Here is a 24,462-nt window from a genome sequence, read left to right as displayed (position 1 = left end):
ATCCCCAGCACTATATAAAACCAGTTGTGGTGGTGCACTCCAGAAATCCTAGCACTAGGGAGGTAGAAGCAGGAAGAACAGAAGTTCAAAGTCATCGTCCACTACATAGCAAATTCAAGGGCAGTCTGGGCTACATGAGACTCTGTCTCAAAAACCAGATAAACACAAAACTCCATGAAGACCAGATTTGAAGCTACAGTACATGTAGAAGCAGTTTATCTGCTACTTGCCTAATCTGACTTTGTAACGGTTGGTTCCCAGCTTCCACATCTACTTTCTACTTCACTTTGATTTTGTTTCTAACTCTTTGTTTTGTTTGGTCAGTGTCACATATCTTCCTAACCAGCTTCTTCACAGTGGAAAATCCAGCTTGTGAACTGACTATGGGGCTAAGAACAGAGGATCCAGTCAGTTTAGTCAGCCCCTGAAAACTGCCATGGCTGTGAGCTACAGAAGCCACCAAAGCCCAGGTGCATGTGTATGTGGGTGAATATGCACATTAGTGTGCAGCTATGTGGAGGCTAGAGGTCAACCCCAGGAGTCATCTTCAGGTGCCATCTATCTGTCTTAGATTCTGAGATAGGATCTCTCACTGGCCTAGACCTCACTAGAATGACTAGCTAGTGAGCCCCAAGTATATACCTGTCTCTACCTCCTCAGCACTGGGATTACAAGCTCACACCACCACATCCAGCTTTTATTAAGTGGGTTCTGGGGCTCAAACTCAAGTCCTCATGCTTATAAAGCAAGCACTTTACTGACTGAGCTACCTCCTTGTCTTCTGAGCACATTTTTTTAAAGGTATATTGATTCATCTGTTTCTAGGTAGCTGTGTTAAACATGCACACTTATTTAAGCCATCAAAATATCTCCATGTTTTTCTTAAAGTCAATTTCACCTACAGTTGTCCCCGTCCCCACCCCACCCCACCTCCTTTTATACCTCTGAGAAATCTAAAACTGAATGGAGAAGAAATACTGTTGGTGGGATAGAAATAAGCTAGCAGCCACCCATGGGCTAAGTGCCTTTCACACCTCGGCTCTTTTAATCATACCCTCAGCTTGCTGGGAGTATCTGTTAGTAGTCTAGATAAAGGAAACAAGAAAGGCAAGCAACTTGCTAGAGACCATGCAGCTGGCAAGCCTGACTCAGGTTCAGGAGATCAGTGTCTGAAACCTGTAATGCATTGTGGCCTAAAATATGCTGTTAGGAAAACTTTGTTGGGCTAGATTTCTGCTCAGCAGTTTGTGTAACTTTGGACAACTGATCAGCTTTCTTGAGCATACGTTTTCTCATCAGTAAGGTGGGAGCTGGCCTATCTCCAGGGCTAATGGTAAAGTCCAGTGGGATAGTTGGAGTTTGAGTGAAAGCAGGGACCAGGTAGCCTTCCAGGGCCATGAAGTTAAATAGGCTCTAGTTCTGGGACTGCAGGACTCCATGGAAACCCCCGTAGTACAACACAGCCAGAGCTGGGGAGTAGGGGAGGAGATGAAGGAAGTAATTTAGGACAGATGGGAAGGGGGGGGTCAGACATGTGACAGAAGGGTAAGCCATGCCCGACAGTGTAGAAGTGTTTGTAGTCGTCTATGAAGGGTGTGAGGGTCAAGAGATCATACTCCAAGGACCAGGTAATTCTGTTAGGTTCAACAGCTCCCTGAAATTTTAAGGAAACATGGGGGGTACCTGCAAGGCCACACCTTTGTATACTTGAGTCTCTGGATGTATTTATTTGAGTTAGAATTCATACAACATAAACTTAACCATTTTAAAGTACACAGTCTGTGGCATTTAATACATTTACAGTATTATGCAGCTACTGCTCCTAGTTCTAAGATATTTCATGAACCCAGTAGAAATTGTGTGTATTTTTAAGGGGCCTGTTGCATGCATGCAAGTGTATTTATGAACCGTGTTAGGTCGTCCTGATTTTGCTGCCTGCCGAGAGCTTCTTCATCCTTAGATGGCAGATTGTACTGTTTGCCCAGGCAAGGATGACTCGAGTCTTTGGATTCTAAATGGGCTTCTTAGTCATTGTTTAACTCTCCCATGCAGTTTGGCTGCCTCATCTGGAGATGGAGAGGAGTAGCATTTCAAGCTCAATCAGCACACAGTCTTTGGTAGTCTTGGAACTTTGCTTCCAGGACTGCCTCAGATATCCACACTCATGGAAACACAAGTCCCTTATATAAGAAGTTGTACTATTTGCATATAATGTATATATGTATCCTTCTATACACTTTTTTAACCTTATTTTTTTGAGACAAGGTTTCATGTAGCTCAGGCTGGCCTTGAACTCACTTTGTAGCCAAGGAAGGCCCTAAAGTTCTGACCCTTCTGCTGCTGTCTCCTGAAAGCTAGGATTATAGGTGTGCCACCATGCCTGGTTTATGTGGTGCTGGGGACCCAACCCAGGGCTTTGCACATGCTACACAACAAGCATTCCACCAACTGAGCTTCATCCCAGGTGCCTCCCATATTTTTATATTACTTTATATTACTTATAATGCCTAATGCAGAGTCAGTACTGTATAAATGGCTGTGTTACTATTTTACTTAGGGATAATGACAAGAAAAGGCCCTGGAGATAGGCACAGGTTGTGACTGAGCTGTCACTTGTATAGAACTGCGCTTTTTCAAAAGCCTCTCCAGGCTACTTTGAGAACTGGAGGAGAGCAAAGATACAAGACAGACCCTGACCATGCAGAGGACACCTTAGACAGTCTCCATGAACTGCAGAGATGGGGCCAGTGATTGGTAAATCCTCACATCCTGACGGGGAGTGACAGAAGAGGAGGAGCAGCAGCAGAAGAGGCAGGAGCTGCCTTAGACTGCCCAGGTGTTGCTTCATTGATTAGACAGCTTAGGCCATATACCCACCCAAGAACCAGGGGCAGGGAGTTGTGTTCACTTAACCCACCGATGCCTTCTCTAGCCCCGAATGGGTTCAGGCTCCTTGGGCCCATGTGCCTGGCTGGATAGACAGTGTCCTCTATATCTATGTAATATAAATGTCAAGATAATGATAAAAGGGCTGTGGTGAAAACAGCAGCAAGAACTAAAATCCTGGAAGAATCTCAGTGTGAGGCTCCAGGGCTGAGAGGTCACCTTCGAGTGAGTTTAGAGCGCACATGGTTTAGGCGGGTGGTTAGACGCAGTAGTCCAGAGAAGTAGCCCTGGTCTCAGGAGCCAATTTGTTTGCTCCTTGAAGTGACTGTAGTAATCTGAGAATTAGCCTGTCACTTGAGAATTCAGTCAATTGATCCACTTTCTCCAGCTCTATAGTTGGTGAAAGAGGTGTGAGCTAGCACAGTACAAGCCACCCATGACCTGGCTGCAGTTAACTTCCTGGTTTCACTTTCCACCAACAGATAGGCGGTGTCAGGCCTTGCAGACTGGTCTCCTGCTCTCAGGAAGTCCTGAGGGGATCCAGAGAAAAAAGAGGCACCACTGCTCCATTGTCAAACAGAAAGATCTGCCACAATGCTCTGGCAGCATAGAGGTGGGGGTGATTGATCTGAATTGGGGTCTCGCTGAGATCTGTCACATGAAATGATTTCTAGACCAAAGCCTAGAAAGTGAGTCGGTGCTACCCAGGCCAGGGAGTGTGGAGAGGAAGAGGCGTGAGCCTTCTGGGCAGTAGGCTGGTTAGATGTGTGTACTTGGCTTCCTGTGTGCATTTGGGTTGCTACTGAGGCTTTCCAGTTTCTAGCCAGAGCATCTTGAATGGGTGGCAGTTTCTTTTATTGAGGTGGCAAACACAGGAGTTGCAGATTTGAGAAGTGAGTTTAGTTCAGCAGGGTCAAATCTGAGATGATTCTGATTCAACCAAAAGGGCCATTGAGTAAAGAGCTAGGTCTGGAGCTTGGCGGCAGAGGGCTCCCCTGACTACCTACTGGGCAACTCAGAATCAGAGGCAATATTGGCCTCCAGCTTCCCCTAATGTACTTGTCAACCTCTGTCTTCCTCAGCTCTGTGAAAAATACTATCCACCCTTCTACAAGCACATGTGAGAACCCAGGCTGTGCCTTTCCCCTTATCCAGCCCATCACCCAGCCTGAGTCTACTTGCAGACTCCATTGAGAAGACACCAATTCTTTAGCTGCCAACTGCTTCCACATGGTCTAACTCATCATCTTCTGTCCCCCAACTTCCAGTACAACTGTCTTGTATCCCTAGTCACATCCAGTTCTCAAAGTAGGCTAGATAGTCTTTTGAAAAAGTCCAGTTCCGTGACCCTCCTAATGGTGATCTTTTGAATGATGTTCCATGGCTCTGATGATCTAGGCTGGCTCCCTGTCCAACCCCTGATCACCCTGGCCTTTCCCAGGGCTTCAGTATCCATCAGGCCTTCGGGCTTCTATACACAAGCTTGGCCTTAGGTTGGAAGGCTTCCTGGTTCTCTTTGCTGGTTCCTGGTTCTTTGCCTTCACAGAACCCATCCCATTCTTGTCATCTTTTCCTGATCCAGCACCTCAACTTTGTCAGACTCCTCTCCTTTTTTTTAACAAATGTTTCTCCTTTACTTATCCTTGAATGAAGTCTATAGGTGATACAGTCTCCCTAGGTTCATAGTTTTAAAATCAATATTTAACATTCTAATAGAATGAAGGAAAGACAAAGGAAGAATAATCCATCATAAAAATATTTATTTTGATGCTAAATTCCTAGGTTCCCAGGGCTGAATATTGCAGAAATAGTGAACTAATCAGGTACCTGTAGAATTGCCAGGAATGCAACAGCCACAAAGGTGACTGACATAAATCCTATTTTGTTGGTAATTTGGATGCTAAGAACACTATTGCTAGCAGTATATGATAAACGATGTCACTCCTGTGATATTTCCTTTTTGAACAAAATAAAGTGAAGTTTCTCATTCAGTTTGTACTGAAATTACCTTCCTAGAAAATGTATTAAAATCATGCTAAAAAATATTTACACCTGTATATTCAATTGTGCCAGGTTCCAGAGTCATGTAATTACAAAGGTGTTACTATGTTTGTGAATGCCTACACTCAGCAGTAATATGGGGACCAGTACACTTACCCTGAATGCCAGGAAAGGTTCCCCATTCATTTCATTTTGACAATGAGCACCTCTCAAATTTCCAGAGTGTTCCCCCATACAGAGTTGTACTGCCTGGCTGAAAGCCACTTGTTCAGTCCCTCATTATAGGCAAAACTCCAGGGAGACAGGATTGTAGGGTGTTTTTTTACTAGTGTATACACCATACTCTGCACCTTGTTGCCACATATTTTTTGTAATGAATGAATGAATGAACGGAGGAACAGTGGTTCCAACAACGTGAACTGTGTGCCATAAAGTCAGGAAAGATGTAGCTCCCATGGGAGTGTGACCTGGCATTTCACTCATTTCCTTGTGCTTTAGGCCAGCTGCCCTCTGTTTTAGTGAAAGACACTTGTAATTATAGCTCCAGACAGTGTAGATTTTCAGCTCTAAATCCTCTCCAGTCAGGGGAGTCACCTCACCGAGCAGGAAAAAGAACGTGCTAGCTATGAATCTGTGGCATTTCTTTTTTTGGAAAGTCAGGCTTGTCTGCTAGAAGAGCTCAGAACACTTGACCAGCTCTCCTCTCTCAACATGTGTGTGCTATATTTACTCTCTCTCCACAGATGGGGAAATGAAGCTTGCTGGAGGGCCATATTTAGCTAAGTCTTGATCTTTTGCCTTGTGGGGTCAGCTTAGATAAAACAGAATTCTAAGAGTTGAGTTTTATCCAGAAGTTTAAACCTCCTTCCACATTACATCTGCTACTACGGCTGCTCAGCTGCTCACGGAGTAAAAAGCACAAGGCATGTTGATCTGCTAGGTCAGGACCCTTCTTTCAGAGATGAGGAAGTGCTAGTTCTGAAGATGAGGGAAGGTGCTGCTGGCAGGCCATCCTCTTGCTGGGTGTCTCTGCCCCACCCCATGTGCGTTGCCTCTTCTTTTTCTCAGGCTAACCGAAGTAGGAGTTATGATTCCTTCAGATGGCCATAAAGAAGGTAGCGATGGAAAAAGTCCACAATTTGTGTGCCTAACTCTAAATAATCAGTAAATTAATGGGGAGACAGACTTGTTAAAAATCACATGAAGATGACACTTGCATAAGCTAGAAAGTAAGCCTTCAAGTTCAATAATTCTTTTACTAAGAGCTAATCAGATTTACAAATACTATCTTATAACTGAAATGAAGATTCAAAAAAGTAGGAGGAAAAAGTCCTAATATGTGAAAAGTTTTTGGAACCCAGTTACTTCTTAGGAATTTATAGAACCTTAAAAACTCCTATCTTCCCAAATATGCTTTAGTTGAGCAGTGGGAAGCAGTGGGTGGTAAGTAGGCAAGTTCAGAAAACTCAGTTTATGAACTTTGAACCACGTTTATCAAAATGGTCTCCAAGGGGCCAGGGGACTCAGCCTAGTTTCTTTGGAAAACAGGTGGTTGTTGTGCTGCAGTTTTATGGTGCTGAGGCTAACCCAGGGCGGCACACAGGCTAAGCAAGCACTCTACCACTGAGCTACACATCCAGCCCTAGAGTTACTTTTTTAAAAAAGATTAAAACTTTATCTTTAATTATGTGCATGTGTGTATGAATGTGAGCATGTGCACATGGGTGTAGGTACCGACAAAGGCCAAGCATCGGATCCCCCTGGAACTGAAGCTACAGATAGCTGTGAACTGCCTGACATGGGTCCTAAGAATGGAACTCAAGACCTCTGCAAGAGCAGTATGCGCTCTTAACTGCTGAGGCATCTCTCCAGCCCCCTCGAAAAAATGCTATTTTCACTTCACAAAATTAAATATGAAATGAACTCAAAAGTGACAAATTGACTACACAAAGGAAATAAAGTTTCATAAGGTGTTATTACTAAGAATTACTATAGAAATGTCTATAATATTGAGTTTGACTCATGACAGACTCCTTTCATCTTCGTGAGCTGGCTCTAGTCTGTGAGCCTTCTTGGGCACACTTTGAGGTGTGCTTGGGCATTTCTCGAGATCTGGGTGTCTATTTTGGGCTTCTCGTTAGAAGCAGATGTTTTAGGTGGAGATGACTACTGTGTGCCTTGGAAGTGATAGAGTGATTGTTTCATGTAACAGAGCCACCAGTTGTCAGGCCATTCTTAGTTGTCAGACAGTTTTTATATCTCTGAGAGTAATCAGATTCTCTTTTGGGCTTGGAAGGCTGGGGCTCACCTGAAAGAATTATTCTGCTGTAGTCCCACTTTCTCTCATTCCAGGCTGTTCCAGGGGAAGCTTGTAGATTCTGATATTTCCTGAATGAGCTGGGAGTATAATTTATTCTTACAGTGTTTTCTGACCTTCAAAGCATTTGTTACTGACAACCTCCCCTTTTCAAACAGAGAAACTAAGCCTCCCAGAAATAAGAGGCTTGACCAAGGCCGTCCACTTATGTGTGTTCTAATCCTGCCCATTTGTAAGGCCTTGACTCAAATGCCTATTCTGAGAAGTCGTTCTTTGGTGTCCCCTAATCTCCACTTTTGTATACATTGAATTCTAACACGTTCACATGCATCTAAGCTCTTATTATGAGCTTTCTAAGAGCTAAGGCTACTTGATATTTGAGTGGCACTCCCCACCTATCCAGATTCATCCTTGTTGGTGCTAACATTATGCATGTTTCCACATCAGCCTGCAGTGTGGTGTTTGAAGCACTAGTGAGTTCATACAGGAACATGTGAGTGCTTAGCCATTCAATAAGCTCATTGCCTTATTTTTAACATACAGATACCTTAGGAGAGAGTCTTATAAATGTTTTAGCATGTTTTACAAATCGGACTTTGAATCTTTTTCTTCCTTAATGTCCTGGATGATTATAGAACCATTCTGGGCACCAGAGAGCTGTTTAATAGTGCTTCTTAGATGAAGCATTCATCTGCTCACTTCATCTGGCTTCTGCCTTTCTTCTCTCATTGTTGCGTGTGACTGTCTCTTTCTGTTGGTGTCTAGAGTTTCCAACTACACTATAAGCTCCAGGTACAATTATGTCTTTTATTTGTATGCCTGCATCCTTAGGACATCCGTGCAGTGTAATCTCAATAAATCTTCACTGATGGCTTTAAAGTGGCCAGGATGGTAGAATATTCTCTGCCAATACATGGCAGAGGCAGGTTGCCCAGTGTCAACAGATTGCTGTGAAATTAATATTTTGGACATGTATTTTAAACAGACATCCAAAGGCCAGCAAGGTGGGAGGGCCCACATGAAAGGAGCAAGAACAATATAGAAGAGAGGCTTGTGGGCCCTGCTGGCTGGGCCATGTGAACAGGAGTGTCTGATAGGTGGTTATCTGCTCCATTTCTCTGTTGATCCTAAAGAGCTTTTGTTTCTTCTCAGAGCACATTTCTTCAGTCTCTTGTCTGAGATTCTTGGCATGCAGTAAGAGTACGATATTTTTACCAATTCTGGTTGGCATCATTACAGATTAAGAATTCTTGACAATAATGCAAAACCTAATCAATAAGCTAACCAGAACATGCTTTTTAAAATCGAAGCCCCTGTTATGTAGCCAGTTGGTAGAAAACTAAAAAATTCGTTAAGTAGCCTGAAAATCCTGTTGCACAAACTCTTATCCCCCTCCCCACAATTTTGGTGTTGGATTGTTGTCTTGGATATACTTTTCTGTACTCCTTTGAGATGTTCTAGTTAAATGTTTGAATGCCTACTTTTAAAATTAGAACTAAAAAATATAATCGGTTTGCTAATTAGAACGACACAGGAAAGTCAGTTGAGAGAAGTTCTGACTTTGATAAATGGTCATTTAAAAGTAAGGGCACATGCTCTTTATTTAACCTTCATTTTGTTTCTATTTCAGATGTCTAGCTTGAGATGAAAGATTCTGCATGCTTCCATGTTTGCATTTTCAAACCCAGCATTTCACATTAAGTTCATGTAAGATATGGTACACTGGGTAGAAACAGTTTTCTGTAATGCTGGGTACAGTATGCACAGATGTACAAGGGATAATTTAGTTTTTAATTTGCTCTCTATTATTAGCCTTCTAATTACTCAGGCTGGATGAAAACAGAAAGGTCTCATTCTTAGACTGTCAGTTATTTAGCCCAAGATAACAGACAGAAGGAGTTCATTGTAGATAGGTTAGCCTGAAAAAGTATCACTTGTTTCCAAGGTGTTCTGAACATACTTGCTTTCATTTTGTTTTGATAACCCTAGCTCTTTGCATGTAATTATTCTAACAAAATTTGTGATTTAATAACCTAGAAAAAAATTGATCAAATTATCCTACTTTTTGCTCACTTGCTGCTGCTAAGAACGTCAGGTCCAATTCACTATGGTCATAAAAGGAATCTGCATGTCAAATTGATGTTCTGTGTGAAGTATTTAGATTAATATAATCAAACAGTTCAAGAAACTTTTAATTAAATTACTTTTTCTTTTCATATCTTCATTCCTGCCCTCCCTCCCCCAGAAAAAATACAATTTCTATTTCCCTGATAAAGAAAACTTGCTTGAAAAGTAAAAATTTCATTAAAATATCTCTGTCAGCATGGCTGGCTTGGAATTCGCTTATGTAGACCAGGCTGGCCTTGAACTCATAGAAGTCCACCTGCCTCTGCCTCTCAAGTGTTGGGATTAAAGGCCTGCACCACTGTGCCTAACTAACTTGGCATTCTTAAAAAATATAAATCTTGGGCCAGAGGTGGTGGAACATGCCTTTTAATCCCAGCACTTGGGAAGCAGAGGCAGAGGCAGGCAGATCTCTGTGAGATTGAGGCTTGTCTGGTCTACATAGCAAGTTCCAAGCAAGCTGGGGCTACAGGGACCCTGTCTCAAAAAGAAAACCTCTCATAAACAACAATTTAAACCAAATGTGTGTGTATTTATATATTATCTTCCTTTGATATTTCAGATAAACCTATTAAGTTCCAAAGTGACTAATTAGTACACTAATAATATATTATCATTCTCTTTTATTAATCAGAAAATTATATTGCCCTGGAGACCTCAGTTTGCATGTTTTGATGGGAGGGAAGAGAACTTTATTTCTCAGTAAAGAAACTTGTCTGCAGTTGGAGGGAGGTAAAGCCAGGAACATGTAGGACTCCTGGGACCTTGCATGCTTTGCAGGGGAATTGGAGAATCGGCTTCCTTCACACAGCAGGCAGGAGTCCTCTGTGTGCTCTGTGCAGTGCTGAGCGCTTTAGTGGTATTGTTTCATTTATTCCTCTGAATCCTGTGGGATACTAATCCCACTTCTGTGTCTGTGAAAAATGGGAATGTAAATATGGATGAGGAGTGCTTTTTAATGAGAATGCCCCATTCCCAGACCACGCTAAGTACACTTTGCTCAGAAGTGTAGAGCTGCTGAGTACAATGCTGAAAGTGAAGGCTCTTTTTATTCTCTTGCCTGCTTGCTGTTCAAAACAAGCGGAGGAATGGAAAGCACATTCAGGGCACCAGAGCATTCGTCTTAACACTCACACTGGATTTTCAAAATGTGCCCTACTTAAAATTTGGAGTGCACATTAACTGTCCACAGTACTGGATTTCACGGACGTCTCCACATGTGCATCCGTTATACTTCCGCTGCATCCACTCTCCCAGCTGCACTCTTAGTCTCCTCTCTGCCTGGCTCTCTTACTTTCCCTCTGCTCCTCTCCACAAACGAGGGAAAACATGTTTTCTTTCTGTCTGGCTTATTTTGCTAAACATGATGACTTCCAGTTCCATTTGTTTTCCTGCAAATGACATGATTTTGTTCTTTGTGGCTGAATAGAAGTCCATTGTGCATACGTACTCCATTTTCTTTATCCATCACCTGCTGATGAACACCTAGGCTGATTCTATAACTTTGTTACTGTGAAAAATGCAGTAAACATGGGTGTTCAAGTGTCTCTATTGTATGTTGGATCGTATGGTAGTTCTACTTTTCGTTTTTTTTGAGGAATCTCCTTAATGTTTTTCATAGTGGGTGTACTAATTTATATTTCCCATCAACAAAGTAAAAGGGTTTAGTTCCCCCATAGCCTTACTGGCCTTTGCTCTTTGTTTCCTTTATGATAGCTATTCTCATGGGAGTGAGATACAATCTTCACGTAACTTTGCTTTTTCTTGATGGCTGCAGATGTTGAGCATTTCAGATATGTATTGGCTATCTGTTTGGCTTCTTTTTAGAGGTATGTAATTGGATTACTTATGATATATATATATTGGTCTTCTTGAGACAGGGTCTCCCTGTAGCCCTAGCTGTCCTGGAACTCACTATGTGGACCAGGCTGGCCTTGAACTCACAGAGATCTGCCTGCCTCTGCCTCCTGAGTGCTGGGATTAAAGGCGTGCACCACCACGCCCGGCTAATCTTATATTTTTGGATATATAAATACACACACACACACACACACACACACATACACATATATGTATAGGCAACAGCTGGCCAGAGTATAACATGTTCCATACCTACTGTACTTGATTTCTCACTACTGATTTCCTCTTTTTTTCACCCAAATTTTAGATCAGAATACCGAAAACTAGCTTATTGAGAACACTGCAAGAAGTCAGAAAATCAGGCAGTAACTAGAATGTTGCCTACAGCCTAATTTCTAAGCCCAGGGCAGAACTTTAGTCAAGACCAAGTAGAGTCCTTTACATTGAAAGTACAGACTGAAGAAGAGTGGGGTTGGCATTCCCACTATCCTGTTCTGTCCATCACTTCAGAAATCTTTTACTTTCATGGCTCCAGAGTAAATGTCCTTCAATGAGCTGGCGAGATGGCTCAATGGGTAAAGCCACCTGCCACCAGAGTTAGGCCCTCAAAAGACTTACCAAAACCCCCACAAAAACAATAACAATATTAGATATATATGTGTGTGTGTGTGTGTGTGTGTGTGTATATGTGTGTGTGGTAGTGTTTGTGTGTCTATGCATAGAGATTTTACATGGTTAACCTCCAGACTCAAGAATTAGAGACATTATGTAGTTGGCTCTTCATGTCTTCAGGTTCCATATCCATAGATTTAACCCATCTATGGAGTGAAAATATTTTAGGGAAAAAAATATACCTTAACATGTACAGACCTTTTTTTCTGCCATCACTCCCTAAGCAAGAAGACAGCTGCGTATATTCTATAGGTACTATAAGCAACGTAGAACTAATTTAAAATATACAAGAGGATGTGCAGTGGCTATATATAAATAATTGCACCATTTTATACAAGGGACTTGGAACATCTATAGATTTTGGTATTATGGGGATCCTGAACTTATTGCCTGCAGGTACTTAGGGACAGCTGCTGGAGTTGAAAGTTCTAGTGAGAAAAATGTCAGAACATGAAAGGAAAATTGTCCACTCAGGAGCTAAGTAGAAGATGTTTTTAAATATTCTTAGTTCCACATTTATACTGTTCTAGCAATGAACTGGGTCATTTAAGAGGGAGGTAGTCTGGTTTCCTTCAAACCAGCCATGACAAAATGGAGTCCTGACTCCATTCCCTTGCTAGAATGTAAATAAGTAGAATTTTGTATCACATAAAATAGTCCATGCAAAAAAAAAAAAAAAAGGTTCACTGCATTTTGTGACAGAGACTCAGACACTCATCAGGAAGATATCCACAACAGCAGCAGTTTAACTCATATGGTAATCCAACATAGTCTGGTGTGGAGAGATTACCAAGACAGACTAGGTAAGGGAGTCTCTACAGAGTCATAGGGCAGAATGCATTGTTTGATAGCATTTATAGATACATAGATGTATGGAGTTACAGGTGTATGAGTGCAAAGAAAACCTGGAAGGATACACATGAAAACATCTGAGAACAGAAATGGAAGTTGGAGAGGGAAGTAGGGAGTGTGGATTTATATGTTTCTGTTTTAAGTATTCATATACATAAAGTGGACTGGAAGGGGAGAGACAGGAGAGGTGTCATTAAGTACTAAGAGCATAGCCCCTGGCCTCTGGTTTGAATCTCAGCTCCTTTACTATGACTGTCCATCCTTAAGTTTTTCACCTTCCATGCCTCGGTTTATACAAAAGGATAACAGAGACAAGGGTGCTTGGGTCATAGAGCTGAAAGGATTAAGTAGTCTATGAAAGACCATATTAACCAGTACTTGTGATATTAGAATACTACTTGTAATACATATTCAGTATATGTTATTATAAGTTATAAACCTAAGAGCTAGCTCTCCTCAATTCTTTGTACAAACTTCCCAGTGATAGCTTTAGTAATCACAATCTATTCTCTCTCTCTCTCTCTCTCTCTCTCTCTCTCTGTCTCTGTCTCTCTCTTGTGTGTGTGTGTGTGTGTGTGTGTGTGTGTGTGTGTGTGTGTTTCTTTGTTGTTGGGTTTGTTTTGAAACAAGATCTCACTGTGTAGCTCAGGTGACCTTGAATTCTCCATCTTCCTTCCTTATAATCCCAAGTACTGGCATTATAAGAATATACCACCACACCCCTCTATTTTCTCAGTTTTCATTGGATTTACTAATTACACTTAAATTTTCATTTCAAATAGAAGAAACAAAGCAAATGGAATCATCTTGTTTCATGGTCACATCCTACTTGTGGATCTCCTGGATGTGCCTTTCAATTGTATGCTCTAATGATATGTTGTTACTAATTTGTAGATGTGTAAATGTAAATAGTGAGCTTTCCCTTTTTTCCATAGGAAGACTATGATCGTCTGAGGCCTTTATCTTACCCCATGACTGATGTCTTCCTCATATGCTTCTCTGTGGTAAATCCAGCCTCATTTCAAAACGTGAAAGAGGAATGGGTACCAGAACTTAAGGAATATGCACCAAATGTACCCTTTTTATTAATAGGAACTCAGGTATGTCTGCTTTGATTTTATTTATTTAAGAATAAGCTTTATAGGGTTGGGATTTACCTCAGTAGTAGAACGCTAGGCCCCGGGTTCAGTCCTCCTCTCCAGAAAAAAAATAAAGAAGAAGAAGAAGCAAAAGAAGCAGCAGCAGCTTTATAGCTAGTCTTGGGGGATTGCTGTCAGACAAATGGCCCCATGATCAGCAAATGATGTGTTTCATCTTGGTTTCAAATTAGTAAGTTCTATCATATTCTTGTATCGAAATAATTTCAAAAATTATATTAGCTTTAAAAAATCTATTTTTTCACTTATTCTTATTTTAATATGAGGATTAGATGGGACTATATGCTTTGATTTCTTTTTAAAGGCATAATATTGTGAGACATTATTGATCTTTCTTAACTAGATTGATCTCCGAGATGACCCCAAAACTTTAGCAAGACTGAATGATATGAAAGAAAAACCTATATGTGTGGAACAAGGACAGAAACTAGCAAAAGAGGTAATGGAACACTTGCAGAATTTAAAGGTGAATGTATAGATAACAGTAGATGCCTACATTTAGTGTACACTTACTGTGTGCCAGGAACTGTGCTGAGTGCTTCTTAGGCATGATCTCCTTTAGTCTGCACCTACTCAGTGAGGCAGCCCTCTCTCCCTGGTTGTAGGTAAGAGTGGAGGCTTGGAGATACTAAGGAAACTTGCTCAAGATTCCACTGTAAAAAATGGCAGAGTTAGGTTCCCAGGCCCCAGGCTTTTCTACAACCATATCCTTTAAAGGTCACGCATAGAAGGAGACATCAGAAGTAGGTGCTGAGACTTCATGTCCTTCTTAATTATTTGAACATTTGTGCTGTGCCAAATTAGGCTCTATTTTCAGTTAAAACTCATGGAGTTGGGATGGGAGTGGCATAAGTTGATAGTTTAAATCTGTGGTTAAAAATTGAAAATACTGACTGGATTTTTAAAAAAGCCCAACATTTAATAATGATACATACAATATCTTTTAACTTAACTTACAGTTTTCCTTACCTCAAAACTAAGTTTACTTTTTTCCCTCTATTTGACCCTAAGATTACTGAATTCTCTTTTTTAAATGTTTTGACTTTAATAGAATTTTTGTGCAAGTAGAATCTAATAAGGTCTTTTAAAATGTGCTGTTAGGAGACAGAAGAAAGCAAGAAAACTTTCTGGAAGACAATCTTCCCCAAAGCAAAAGATAAATCTTTTCACTAACAAATCACTTAAGGAATTTTTTACATTCAATTTTTAATTTTGGGGAGAGAAGGAATTTCTGAATGCATAAAGGGAAAATCGTAAGTGCAGATGATTTGACTACATAAATATGTTTGGCCACAGCAAATGCCAGGAAGTAAAGAGTCACAAACTGGATATGTAGTGCATAACAGGGACTAACATCTTTAGTGTGCCAGGACCCCTGCATAAATGAGTTAATCCAAAAAGCCATGTGCCCCAACAGAAAAATGGACTAAGAACATACATAGAAAATTCACCCAAAAATGAAGATTGCACTGGAGACAGAAATGGTCAAATTCATTTAGATATGAGCTAAATTTCCACACATAAACTTAGCAAAAAATGAAACATGAATTATACTCACTGTTTTAAGAGCACAGGGAAGGGGCTGGAGAGATGGCTCAGCAGTTAAGAGCACTGACTGCTCTTGCAGGGGACCCAGGTTCGATTCCCAGCACCCACATGGCGGCTACAAACGGTCCTTAACTCCAGTTCCAGGGGAATCTGATGCCCTCTTCTGACCTCCGTGGCATTGCACGACACAGGTGCACTCACATACATGCGGGCAATACACTCATACACGTAAAATAAAAATAATATATAAAATGCTTAAAAAAAAAAAAGCACAGGGAAAACAGGCACTCTGTTACGCTGGTGGTAGCTGAATGAAAGCGGTCTTGACAATATGCAAAAGCCTTTAAATCCTGTACATTTTTGTTAAAAAAATTCCTTATGTAGCAATTTATTCTAAGAAAATGGTTTGGATGTGGGTCAGAGTATACTTAGACAGGAAGAGGAAGTTTTTGAGATGTGTTGCATAGCATGATTATAGTTAATATACATATATATATTACATATAGTTAAGAACATTACATTCTATATTTCAAAGCTGTTAAGAGACTTTTAAATGTTCTCATTACTAGAAATGATTAGTACTTGAGGTAATACGTACACTCATTATATTGACTTAATCATTCCGCACTATACACTTCTCTTTACTTTGTACCCTATGAATGTATATAATTATAATTTGTCAATTTACATTAGAAACAATTGTTAAGGATGTGCTTAAAGAGGTGACTACAAAGATGCTGAATTGTTCCTAATGCCCACAACCCATGTATGTATCTATTGACAGTTGATGCTAAAATATCTGTGGAGATCCATCATAGTTATCATGCAGTTCAAGGGGGAAAGTCCTTACAAAACAGTAAAACCCCTTTTCTAGATGTCAACAGCATTTAGTTCCTATTTGGGATTACTGGGCTTCACACGTGCTAAAATGAGGACTCTACCACTGAGCTACGGGTTCCTTCTGGAAACACTACCTCACTTGGCTTCCATGAGTGCCCTCTCATAGTTCTCTCCCCTGTGCCTCTCCACCATCTCTTAATCTTCCTGGCCTCTAAATGTCAGAGGGCCCCAAGCTTAGCACTCTGTGTTCTACAGCCAGACCCAGTCACCAGGCTCACTTCCCAGGCCTAGTAAACTATCAGCTTGTGGCTTGAACAGCTTGACTAATGGGTCCCAAATTTCTTTCCATCCCGGATCATATCCCTCAACTCTAGACATGACTAGTTGTTCACTCAAAAGCCCATTTGAGTGGCCAAGCATCTCAAATAACATGTCCAAAACAGAAATCCCAACTCTACTCTCCAAGTCTGCCCTCCCAGTTCTTTAGGTTGAAAGTCTTTAAAGTCATATTTGACTTTGTTCTTTCTCTCATACCACACACTCAGCACTTCAGCGATGTGTGTTGCTTATCTTCAGAATGATCTGTATTCCCCACACTTCTTTCTCACCATCTCCAGCCTGCTGAATACTGCTATAGTCTCTGCCCTCTGATAATCTATTAACAACACAGCATCAGAGTCTGAAGATGTAGGTTCCATCAGTCAGGTCACTGCTTACCCTAACATCCCGGTGGGTTTCCAGGGCAGAGTAAAGATCAAAGCCCTAGCAGTGGTCTCTGGTTCATTTCACCTCAGCTTTAATGTTCTCCAGTACACTGGCCTTTTGCCAGGCCCCCAAATTCTGCCTCAGGGCCTTTGTCCTTGTGTTGCTTCTTCCACTTGGAAGGTTCCTCTCTACGTGGGTGTTAGTCATTCTCCCTCCTTTCGGGTCTCAGCTCAAATGTTAGTTTTTCAGTATGGCCCTGACTCCTATTTTTCTTGAGACTACATCTTACCGTCTGGCATTTTGTCTCTGTGCTTACTAGCTTAGGGTTGGTTTCCTCCCTCAAAAATGCGGTGAATCTGCATGAGAACAGGATAGGAACTTAATTTGGTTCTGTGGGTTGTCACATTTTGCAAGTAAGAGTGTATAGTTGGTTTTCAGTGAAGGAGCAGGTCCCCTCTCAGAGTGGAAGCTAGTTATGGCCTCCAGACTGCTCCACTGACCTCTGGTACTTCAATGCTTACCTCTCCTGCCCCTAGCTTTAGTGTACTTTGGATATGCCAAGTATTTGCTGCATCTGTGGCCCCTCAGGATCCCTCACTGCTCAACATTGACTTGAGACGGCTTCCCTGACACCACCATACTCCCGTCTCCCTCACTCTGCTTTCTCAGCATTTGCCAGCAGTCTGCTGTGTTCCTTCTTTGTGCACCTCCTCTGTGAAATGCAAGTAAATGGAGGCGCCACACTACCAGGCACTTTGACCCATTGGTTTAGTTCACTGACAGACCTTAGAACCTAAACAGTGTTTGATATATAGCGGGTATCTAATATTTGAATGAAAGAATTATTCATAGTGAAGTCTGGAAGGACATGCACCAGTATCTAATAATTAGCCATCTCTGAGTATGATGAAAATGGATGCATTTGGGTTTGGGGTTTTGTTTTTTTTGCATAGCTGTATTTTATACTTTTCCTTTTAATGTGTGCTGTATTATACAATCATGTAAAAACTGTTTTATATATTTGGGCTTTTTTTCTCCTTCCCAGATAGGCGCATGCTGCTATGTGGAATGTTCAGCTTTAACCCAGAAGGGATTGAAGACTGTTTTTGATGAGGCTATCATAGCCATTTTAACTCCAAAGAAACACACAGTTAAAAAAAGAATAGGATCGAGATGTATAAACTGTTGTTTGATTACGTGAGAAACATCTTCAGTGGCCAAGGAAACTGTTCATTTGTCTCAGAAAGCATTTGAAATGCAACAATGCCCAGACCTCTTTAATGAAGCAGTTTGAAACTTGAAAGGTAGGAAGGAACCTTTCCTCAGAATTCTACAAAATTCATTAAGAATGTTTCTTAAAAGTCTGAGAAGCAGCCAACAGCGTCTGAAGCCACAATCTATTATAAATACTTTATTTCAACTAGAAGGTACAATCTCTCAGGGGTTTCATAGTTTAAAAAGCTACAATCACATCATGTTGAAACAACATTAAAAAAAAAAAAAAAAACCAGTGCTGTAAATGGAACTGCTTGGCTTTGACCATATACATTTCTGCACAGCCCGTATGGAATCTGCACAAAGAAGTATCTTCTCCCTTTGCTCCTCTTAATTGGTCTTGTATGTAAGTTGCTTTCTATTCCAGTATATCCAGAGTGGCGAAATAACCAGGCCAGCCACATAGCCAAAGGTCGCTCCAAGTGTACAGGAGATGGGCCACACCTGAGGAGAGAATGTATGAGATCAAAACAAATGTTTTATTACTTGAGCACAACTTAAGTGTAACCTAAATATTTCCGTAGTAAAGCTTAATATGCTTTCTTAAAGAATGCCAAAAGTTTAATAGTCATAACTGCATTTATCATGAACACTAAAAATGTACACATTTTAGTTAATGTGCATTAAACTGTAACAAGGCTTCTGGCAATTGTAGATTTAGTTTGATGCTCTCCAAACTGCATGAGTTACATGCTCAAATTACAAATTTGGGTCAGAGTTTGCCACGATCCTGGACTCAATTTAGCTCTCTGAACTACTTGGCCATTTTTTAATTGCCACATTGGCTGTGTACATCAAACAAAACAAGTATGAATGCTGAGCAGATCTTAGGAAGCTTTATTTAAATTGTGCCAGAAAATACCTAGAATCTAGGCATGTCACATGGAATTATAAAATGGATGACCACTTTCAGATGTAGGCCCTTTTACCATAGTGGAGTTAATAGAACCACAACTTAGTACACCTAGAGTTAAGTGACACCTAAGCAGAACATTGCTGGCTTCCCATTTCTCCAGGCATATCACATTTTACACTATTAACAAACTTATATAAGTAAATAATGGTGATTCATTTAACCCACAAAAAATATAAGTAGGTCTCAAGGTGAAAAACTCTTCTTGAAAAAAATCTTGGAAACAAATTTTAATGTTCGTTTGTAAAGCTTATTTGGTATACTGGAGCCATTTTGATTCTTCCTCCGGGAAACAGGCCATCAGAGTGTGTTAGAAGCAAACCAGTTATTAAAATGGCTCTGTTACCTCATCTGGCTCCTTTGGTCTGCTATGGATCTGCCTTACTCCAAATGCCATGCTGTAGACAATAGTGTTTAAACAGCTTCCATGTGAACCACCTAATGCAGTTTAGAGAAGCAGAATCTAATCCGTAATTTGTTTCTAGCCTTTCTTACATTTAAATTTGCTGTTGCCTAAACTACAACTTGGTCTTTGCCGAGCTTCTGTTAATTTCCATGATTTGTGCTTACAGCTTTGTCTATTAACAGGCACAGATTGGATAATGAAACACTATACATTTATACTTGAAAATGACAGCCTTAAATGTTCATATCCATCACAAATCTCGGATGTCCTGTCTTGCATGTGAGCTTCGTAGATGTTTTTAAAACATAAGCACCATCTTCCCCCGTTGACAGTGAAGTCTACTACTGGACTAGAGCTTTCTCTCAGAAGGATGTTTGATGTCTTCTCTCAAGCAGTGGTGGTTCACATTAAGTATCATGGCCTTATGTATACGCAAATAGAATCTCTGTAACTTTCTCATTTAGTTTTGGTCTCTTTTTAGATAGAATTGGAAGGAATTGTATAATCAGTTAACATATCAGCTAAGTTGTCCAACCCATGGTATAAAGGAATTAAGACAGTAAAGTGTTATTCATTTCCAAGTTGCCTTTGGAGATTTGATGGGGGATTTTTTTCAAATTTACATCTGTGAAACACTTGACACAGTTTATTAGGCAATGAAAGTTAAAATTAAGACTTTTCCTGCTCTAAGAGAAATGGATTAGGAATCTGGAAACATAAGTTGGTATCACCTCTGTCTCCTGACTGGGCCTCAGCTTCCTCATGTAATCATGGGAGATGCGTCCCAGTGTCCCTCCCAGCTATGAGGTCTTCCCTCTCTCTTCTGACCTACAGTAGTTGTAGTTGGACGCCGTCTTTTCAGCCTCGCCTTTTCCAGATGGTAAGACTCATGTATATAGAATATTAGAACTCTAAACAAAGACGATTGTATCATCTGAACCTGAGGTGCCTTAGGTACTCTATTGACCTTGATGGGGTTTGGAGTTTCCCATTGCCTGTTAACAGCTCTTTCATTGTATTGGTTATCTAGTAGTTCTTTTTGCAAAATCTTCTCTACCACTTTAACCAAAAACCAAAGATTTGTTTTCTATTTGTGAGCAGACTGTAGAAAAACTACCTTATTTTCAGAACCATATCTTCATTAAAGGCTTAGGTTACAACAGAAATTCAGACAAATCTCTGGAATAACTCTTGCAAACTAGTGAAATATCTGGGTAAGAAAATGCTTCTCAAAAATATTAACATAAATTGTGCTAGTGGATGCCAATACACTGCTTTAAATAAGGTCATGTATGTAAGAATTAGTGTTTGCATAGAGAATTTGTTCTAAAGTCCTTAAAAATAATTTTAGGGGCTTCTTGAAATCTTACTTAGCACTTTGCTAACTTATACCCTTATTCTATCCTTACAGGTACATTTTAGCTTACTCATGATGAATTATCGTATTTTCAATAAGTAGAGCTTGAGTTATGAATTATCTTCGTTACTTTAGATACTGCTCCCATTTGATTTTTAATTATTGATTTTAAATACCAAATTAAATACTGGTTTGTTGGTTGTTGCTTTTTAAATGATTGTTATTTTAACAGTGTCCCTTCTTATTACATGGGGTCATAAATAAAATGAAATGCATAGTTTACTATTTATGTAAAGCGCTGAACTTCTTACCTTAATAGTTTTTAACACCTTATGAAAACATTTGAGAGAAGATTCTTTCTCTGCTGTGAGACTGCTCACCCTTGGCAATGTGTGAGCACCTGCACTCCATTAAGAAGCTCATTGTTGCTGGGCATGGTGGCGCACACCTTTAATCCCAGCACTTGGGAGGCAGAGGCAGGTGATCTCTATGAGCTTGAGGTCTACATAGTGAGTTCCAGGTCAGCTGGGACTGCATCGAGACCCTGTCTCCAAAAGATTAAAAAAAAAAAAAAAAAAAAAAAAAGATAGGGGCTGGAGAGATGGCTCAGCAGTTAAGAACACTTGGCTGTTCTTGTAAAAGACCAGTGTTCGAATCCCAGCACTCAAATGGTAGCTCACAACTTTCCGTAACTCCAGTTCCAGAGGATCCAACAGCTCTTCTGTCCTCCGAGGGCATTGCATGACACGGGTGCAGGCAATACATGCATACACATAAAAATAATAAATATTTTTTTAAAAAACTATGTGCAAAGTGACCGGGGGGTGGGGAGGTGGGGAGAAGCAGCTCACTGTCAAAGTGTAAGGAGAACAGTCCCTCCATGGGCCCCACCCAAAGTCCAACTGGGCCTATGAAATTCTGTTTTAATCACTCTGATTCCAGTGTGGTTCATTGTTCTCCAACACATTCACATGCCCCTTAAACAGCTACCGTACTTCAATTCCAAAGGAATGCAAAAAATGAAGTAAATATTGGGTTAAAAGTTTTCTCTAATGAGGGGTTAAGGCTTGGAACACTTGGCAATTCACTGTTATATGAGACTCAAGAAATCCACCATCAGCAAATTAAAATGTTATACTGACTTCCTACTGATGACTTCCTAGTAATGTGCCAGGCTTCATACCTACAAGAGAACCTGTTTGACTCTCCTGAAATATGCAGTCCTTAACCATAACAATCCTTTCTTAAAGATGATTTCTTCATAATCGCAGATCACTTCTTTTTTTTTTACTTAAAAATATTTTATTAGCATTGCTTTCTTTAAGAAGTAACACGAAGCCAGGCATGATCGTACAAGCCTTTAGTCCCAGCATTTGGTAGGCAGACAGGTGGATCTCTATGAGATAGAGGCCAGCCTGGTCTACATAGAGAGTACCAGGCCAGCCATGACTATTCAACAAAAAAAAAAAAAAAAAAAAAACAAAGAAAGAAGTAACATGATTACATTGATTTCATATAGGTTGGAGAATTTGTAAAGGAGGTGAATGACAAACATTACAGGAACAGTGTCAAATTTCACATTATTATTGAAGCTTGGTAGTATAATTTTGTCAGTAAGCAATATTCAAAAAATATAGTAGACAGAATTTTGAATTACATTCTAAGATATAATTACATATTTTTAGTTTGAGAATGATATCAGTTTAGTTATTACAGAACTTTTTTTTCTAACCTCTGAAACTGTGATTTTTATCTCTAGAAATTCACTTAGGGCATAGGTGAAGGCATACTAGATCTGTAGAAGAATAATAGAAAAGTAATGGAAAACCTCTTGGTGCCCGATAATGGGAGAGCATCAGGGCCTGGATACCTAGAACCACGTGTGGAGTGAGGACCACAGTTGCGCCTCAGGAGGTGAGAGGTTGGTTCCAGAAAATCATTTCTTTCAAGACCAGAATCTGTACATAACAGAGGCCTCCTCTGGTCCCCAGGATAAGAGGCAAAGCCTCTGCCATGCACAACCTGGGACCTCAGGGAATGTAGTCACTCAGAGAATACTGAAACTGCTGCCCAACATCAGGAAGTTCTCCGTGCTCTACTCTGCTTCACCATCAGCCCACCACCTGGGGAGGTGGAGGAATGTGGAACCATGGTAGGGACTGGCACAAGGGGTAGTTGTGGGAGGTTGCCCACTGCTAACCATTCCTGAGCTGTTTCTTCAGATTTATGATTGCTTTAAAATTTTAAAAACCACATGGCACAGAAATTCACACTGACTTGTCAAATTATTGCAGTTCAATCATGTATTTTAATAATGAGATCTTAAAGTGTTCCATTTCAAACAAATATATTTTCTTGTCTCACAGAGATGTTTCTAGTTTAACATTCTTTATGCCAAAATAGTATTTTTTAAAATTTATGGTACCTTTTAGATAGTTCAGCTGCATAGCTATAAATATTTCTCCAGGTCATGATAATCTGAGATGGCTGCATATAATTATTTTGTTTTATTTAAGGAAAATAGGAATTGAGAATCAAGACATATATAGAAAGTCATTCACAGGATTTGCTACCAAAATGACAATCCTTTTTCTCCACTTATAACTTTAAATGTTCCTTAAAAATCACTAAATGGAAACAGCAGCTCATGTTGCATAACAGTATAATACATCAAAAGGAAAAACCTATCTTAGAAGATCACATGAAAAGTAAGCATCCTAGCCATGCATCGCACATCCACTCATCCCAGCACTCAGGAAGCTGGGAGAGGAGGATGGTAAGTTTGAAGCCAACCTAGGCCACATAAGCAAGGCTTTATCACAAAACCCAGGCTGGGCATGGTGGCACATGTCTGTAGTACTGTGGAGGCTAACAAAGTGACTGACAAAGGAGGACCATGAGTTTGAGGCCAGCTCGAGCCATAGAGCAAGACACTGCCTCCGAAAAACACACCAAAACAACCCAAACAACCTCTTCTCGAAAAATAAAAATACCCTGCTTTTAGGACACTATTATGGCCCTTTCTCTAAATCAACGGACTTGGTGGAGTTTTTTTTCTTTATCACTTAAACAAAAAATGCCAATTTTCTCAAAGTAATAAAAAATAAAGGTTTTATATTACTTAGTGCCAGGTTTACAATGCCTGTAGTAAGTCATTTTTCTTAGAAATAATTTTACTCTCGTAAGCCAAAAAGCAAATTCATAATAAAGATTAAAAACCTTGCAATTTTTTTCTGTCAAATCAGCAGTTTGAAAGACATTTCAAAATTGTAAAAACATGTTTCCATCTGAAGATCATGCTGTTCTCGTCTGACCAAATGCTAGAGAAAGCTCGCTGCTCTTGCTTGCTGGCAAACCAGCTCTACATCTCAAGCTACTTTTATCTGATGTTTGTTGACTGTGCTGAGCACAAATTTGTTTTTGCATAACTGATGGAATTCATCTGTCAAAGCCCACTGACTTCAAGCAATCCTGAGTTTGGGCTTGATGTGTTTTTTCAGATTAACTCCTAAAGCAAATGCTGCTTTCTGATGCAGAAGAAGTGCGTGT

At 40.3% G+C, this 24,462-nt stretch overlaps 2 protein-coding genes across 8 annotated transcripts in view; one reads left to right on the top strand and one right to left on the bottom strand.

Annotated features, from left to right (window-relative positions):
- Rhoq (ras homolog family member Q) overlaps nt 1-21,196 on the top strand; it is a 38,804-nt gene extending 17,608 nt beyond the window's left edge. For 2 of the 5 annotated variants that reach the window (XM_017795586.2, XM_029558622.1), the window contains 3 exons: nt 13,648-13,812; nt 14,213-14,335; nt 18,008-21,196. In XM_017795586.2, the coding sequence (XP_017651075.1) occupies nt 13,648-13,812; nt 14,213-14,335; nt 18,008-18,163 (444 nt within the window). In that variant the 3' untranslated portion in view covers nt 18,164-21,196. The remainder of the gene's footprint in view (nt 1-13,647; nt 13,813-14,212; nt 14,336-18,007) is intronic. The other 3 variants (XM_008823062.3, XM_017795588.2, XM_017795587.2) reach the window with 3 other exon arrangements.
- Nucleotides 18,079-24,462, bottom strand: part of Pigf (phosphatidylinositol glycan anchor biosynthesis class F) — a 33,915-nt gene continuing 27,531 nt past the window's right edge. For all 3 annotated transcript variants that reach the window (XM_008823063.2, XM_017795585.2, XM_008823064.3), the window contains one exon: nt 18,079-18,681. In XM_008823063.2, the coding sequence (XP_008821285.1) occupies nt 18,568-18,681 (114 nt within the window). In that variant the 3' untranslated portion in view covers nt 18,079-18,567. The remainder of the gene's footprint in view (nt 18,682-24,462) is intronic.

Source organism: Nannospalax galili, unplaced genomic scaffold, assembly GCF_000622305.1.
Source record: "Nannospalax galili isolate Female #2095 unplaced genomic scaffold, S.galili_v1.0 scaffold286, whole genome shotgun sequence".
Lineage (NCBI taxonomy): Eukaryota > Metazoa > Chordata > Mammalia > Rodentia > Spalacidae > Nannospalax > Nannospalax galili.
This window is presented reverse-complemented; position numbering and strand designations above follow the sequence as displayed.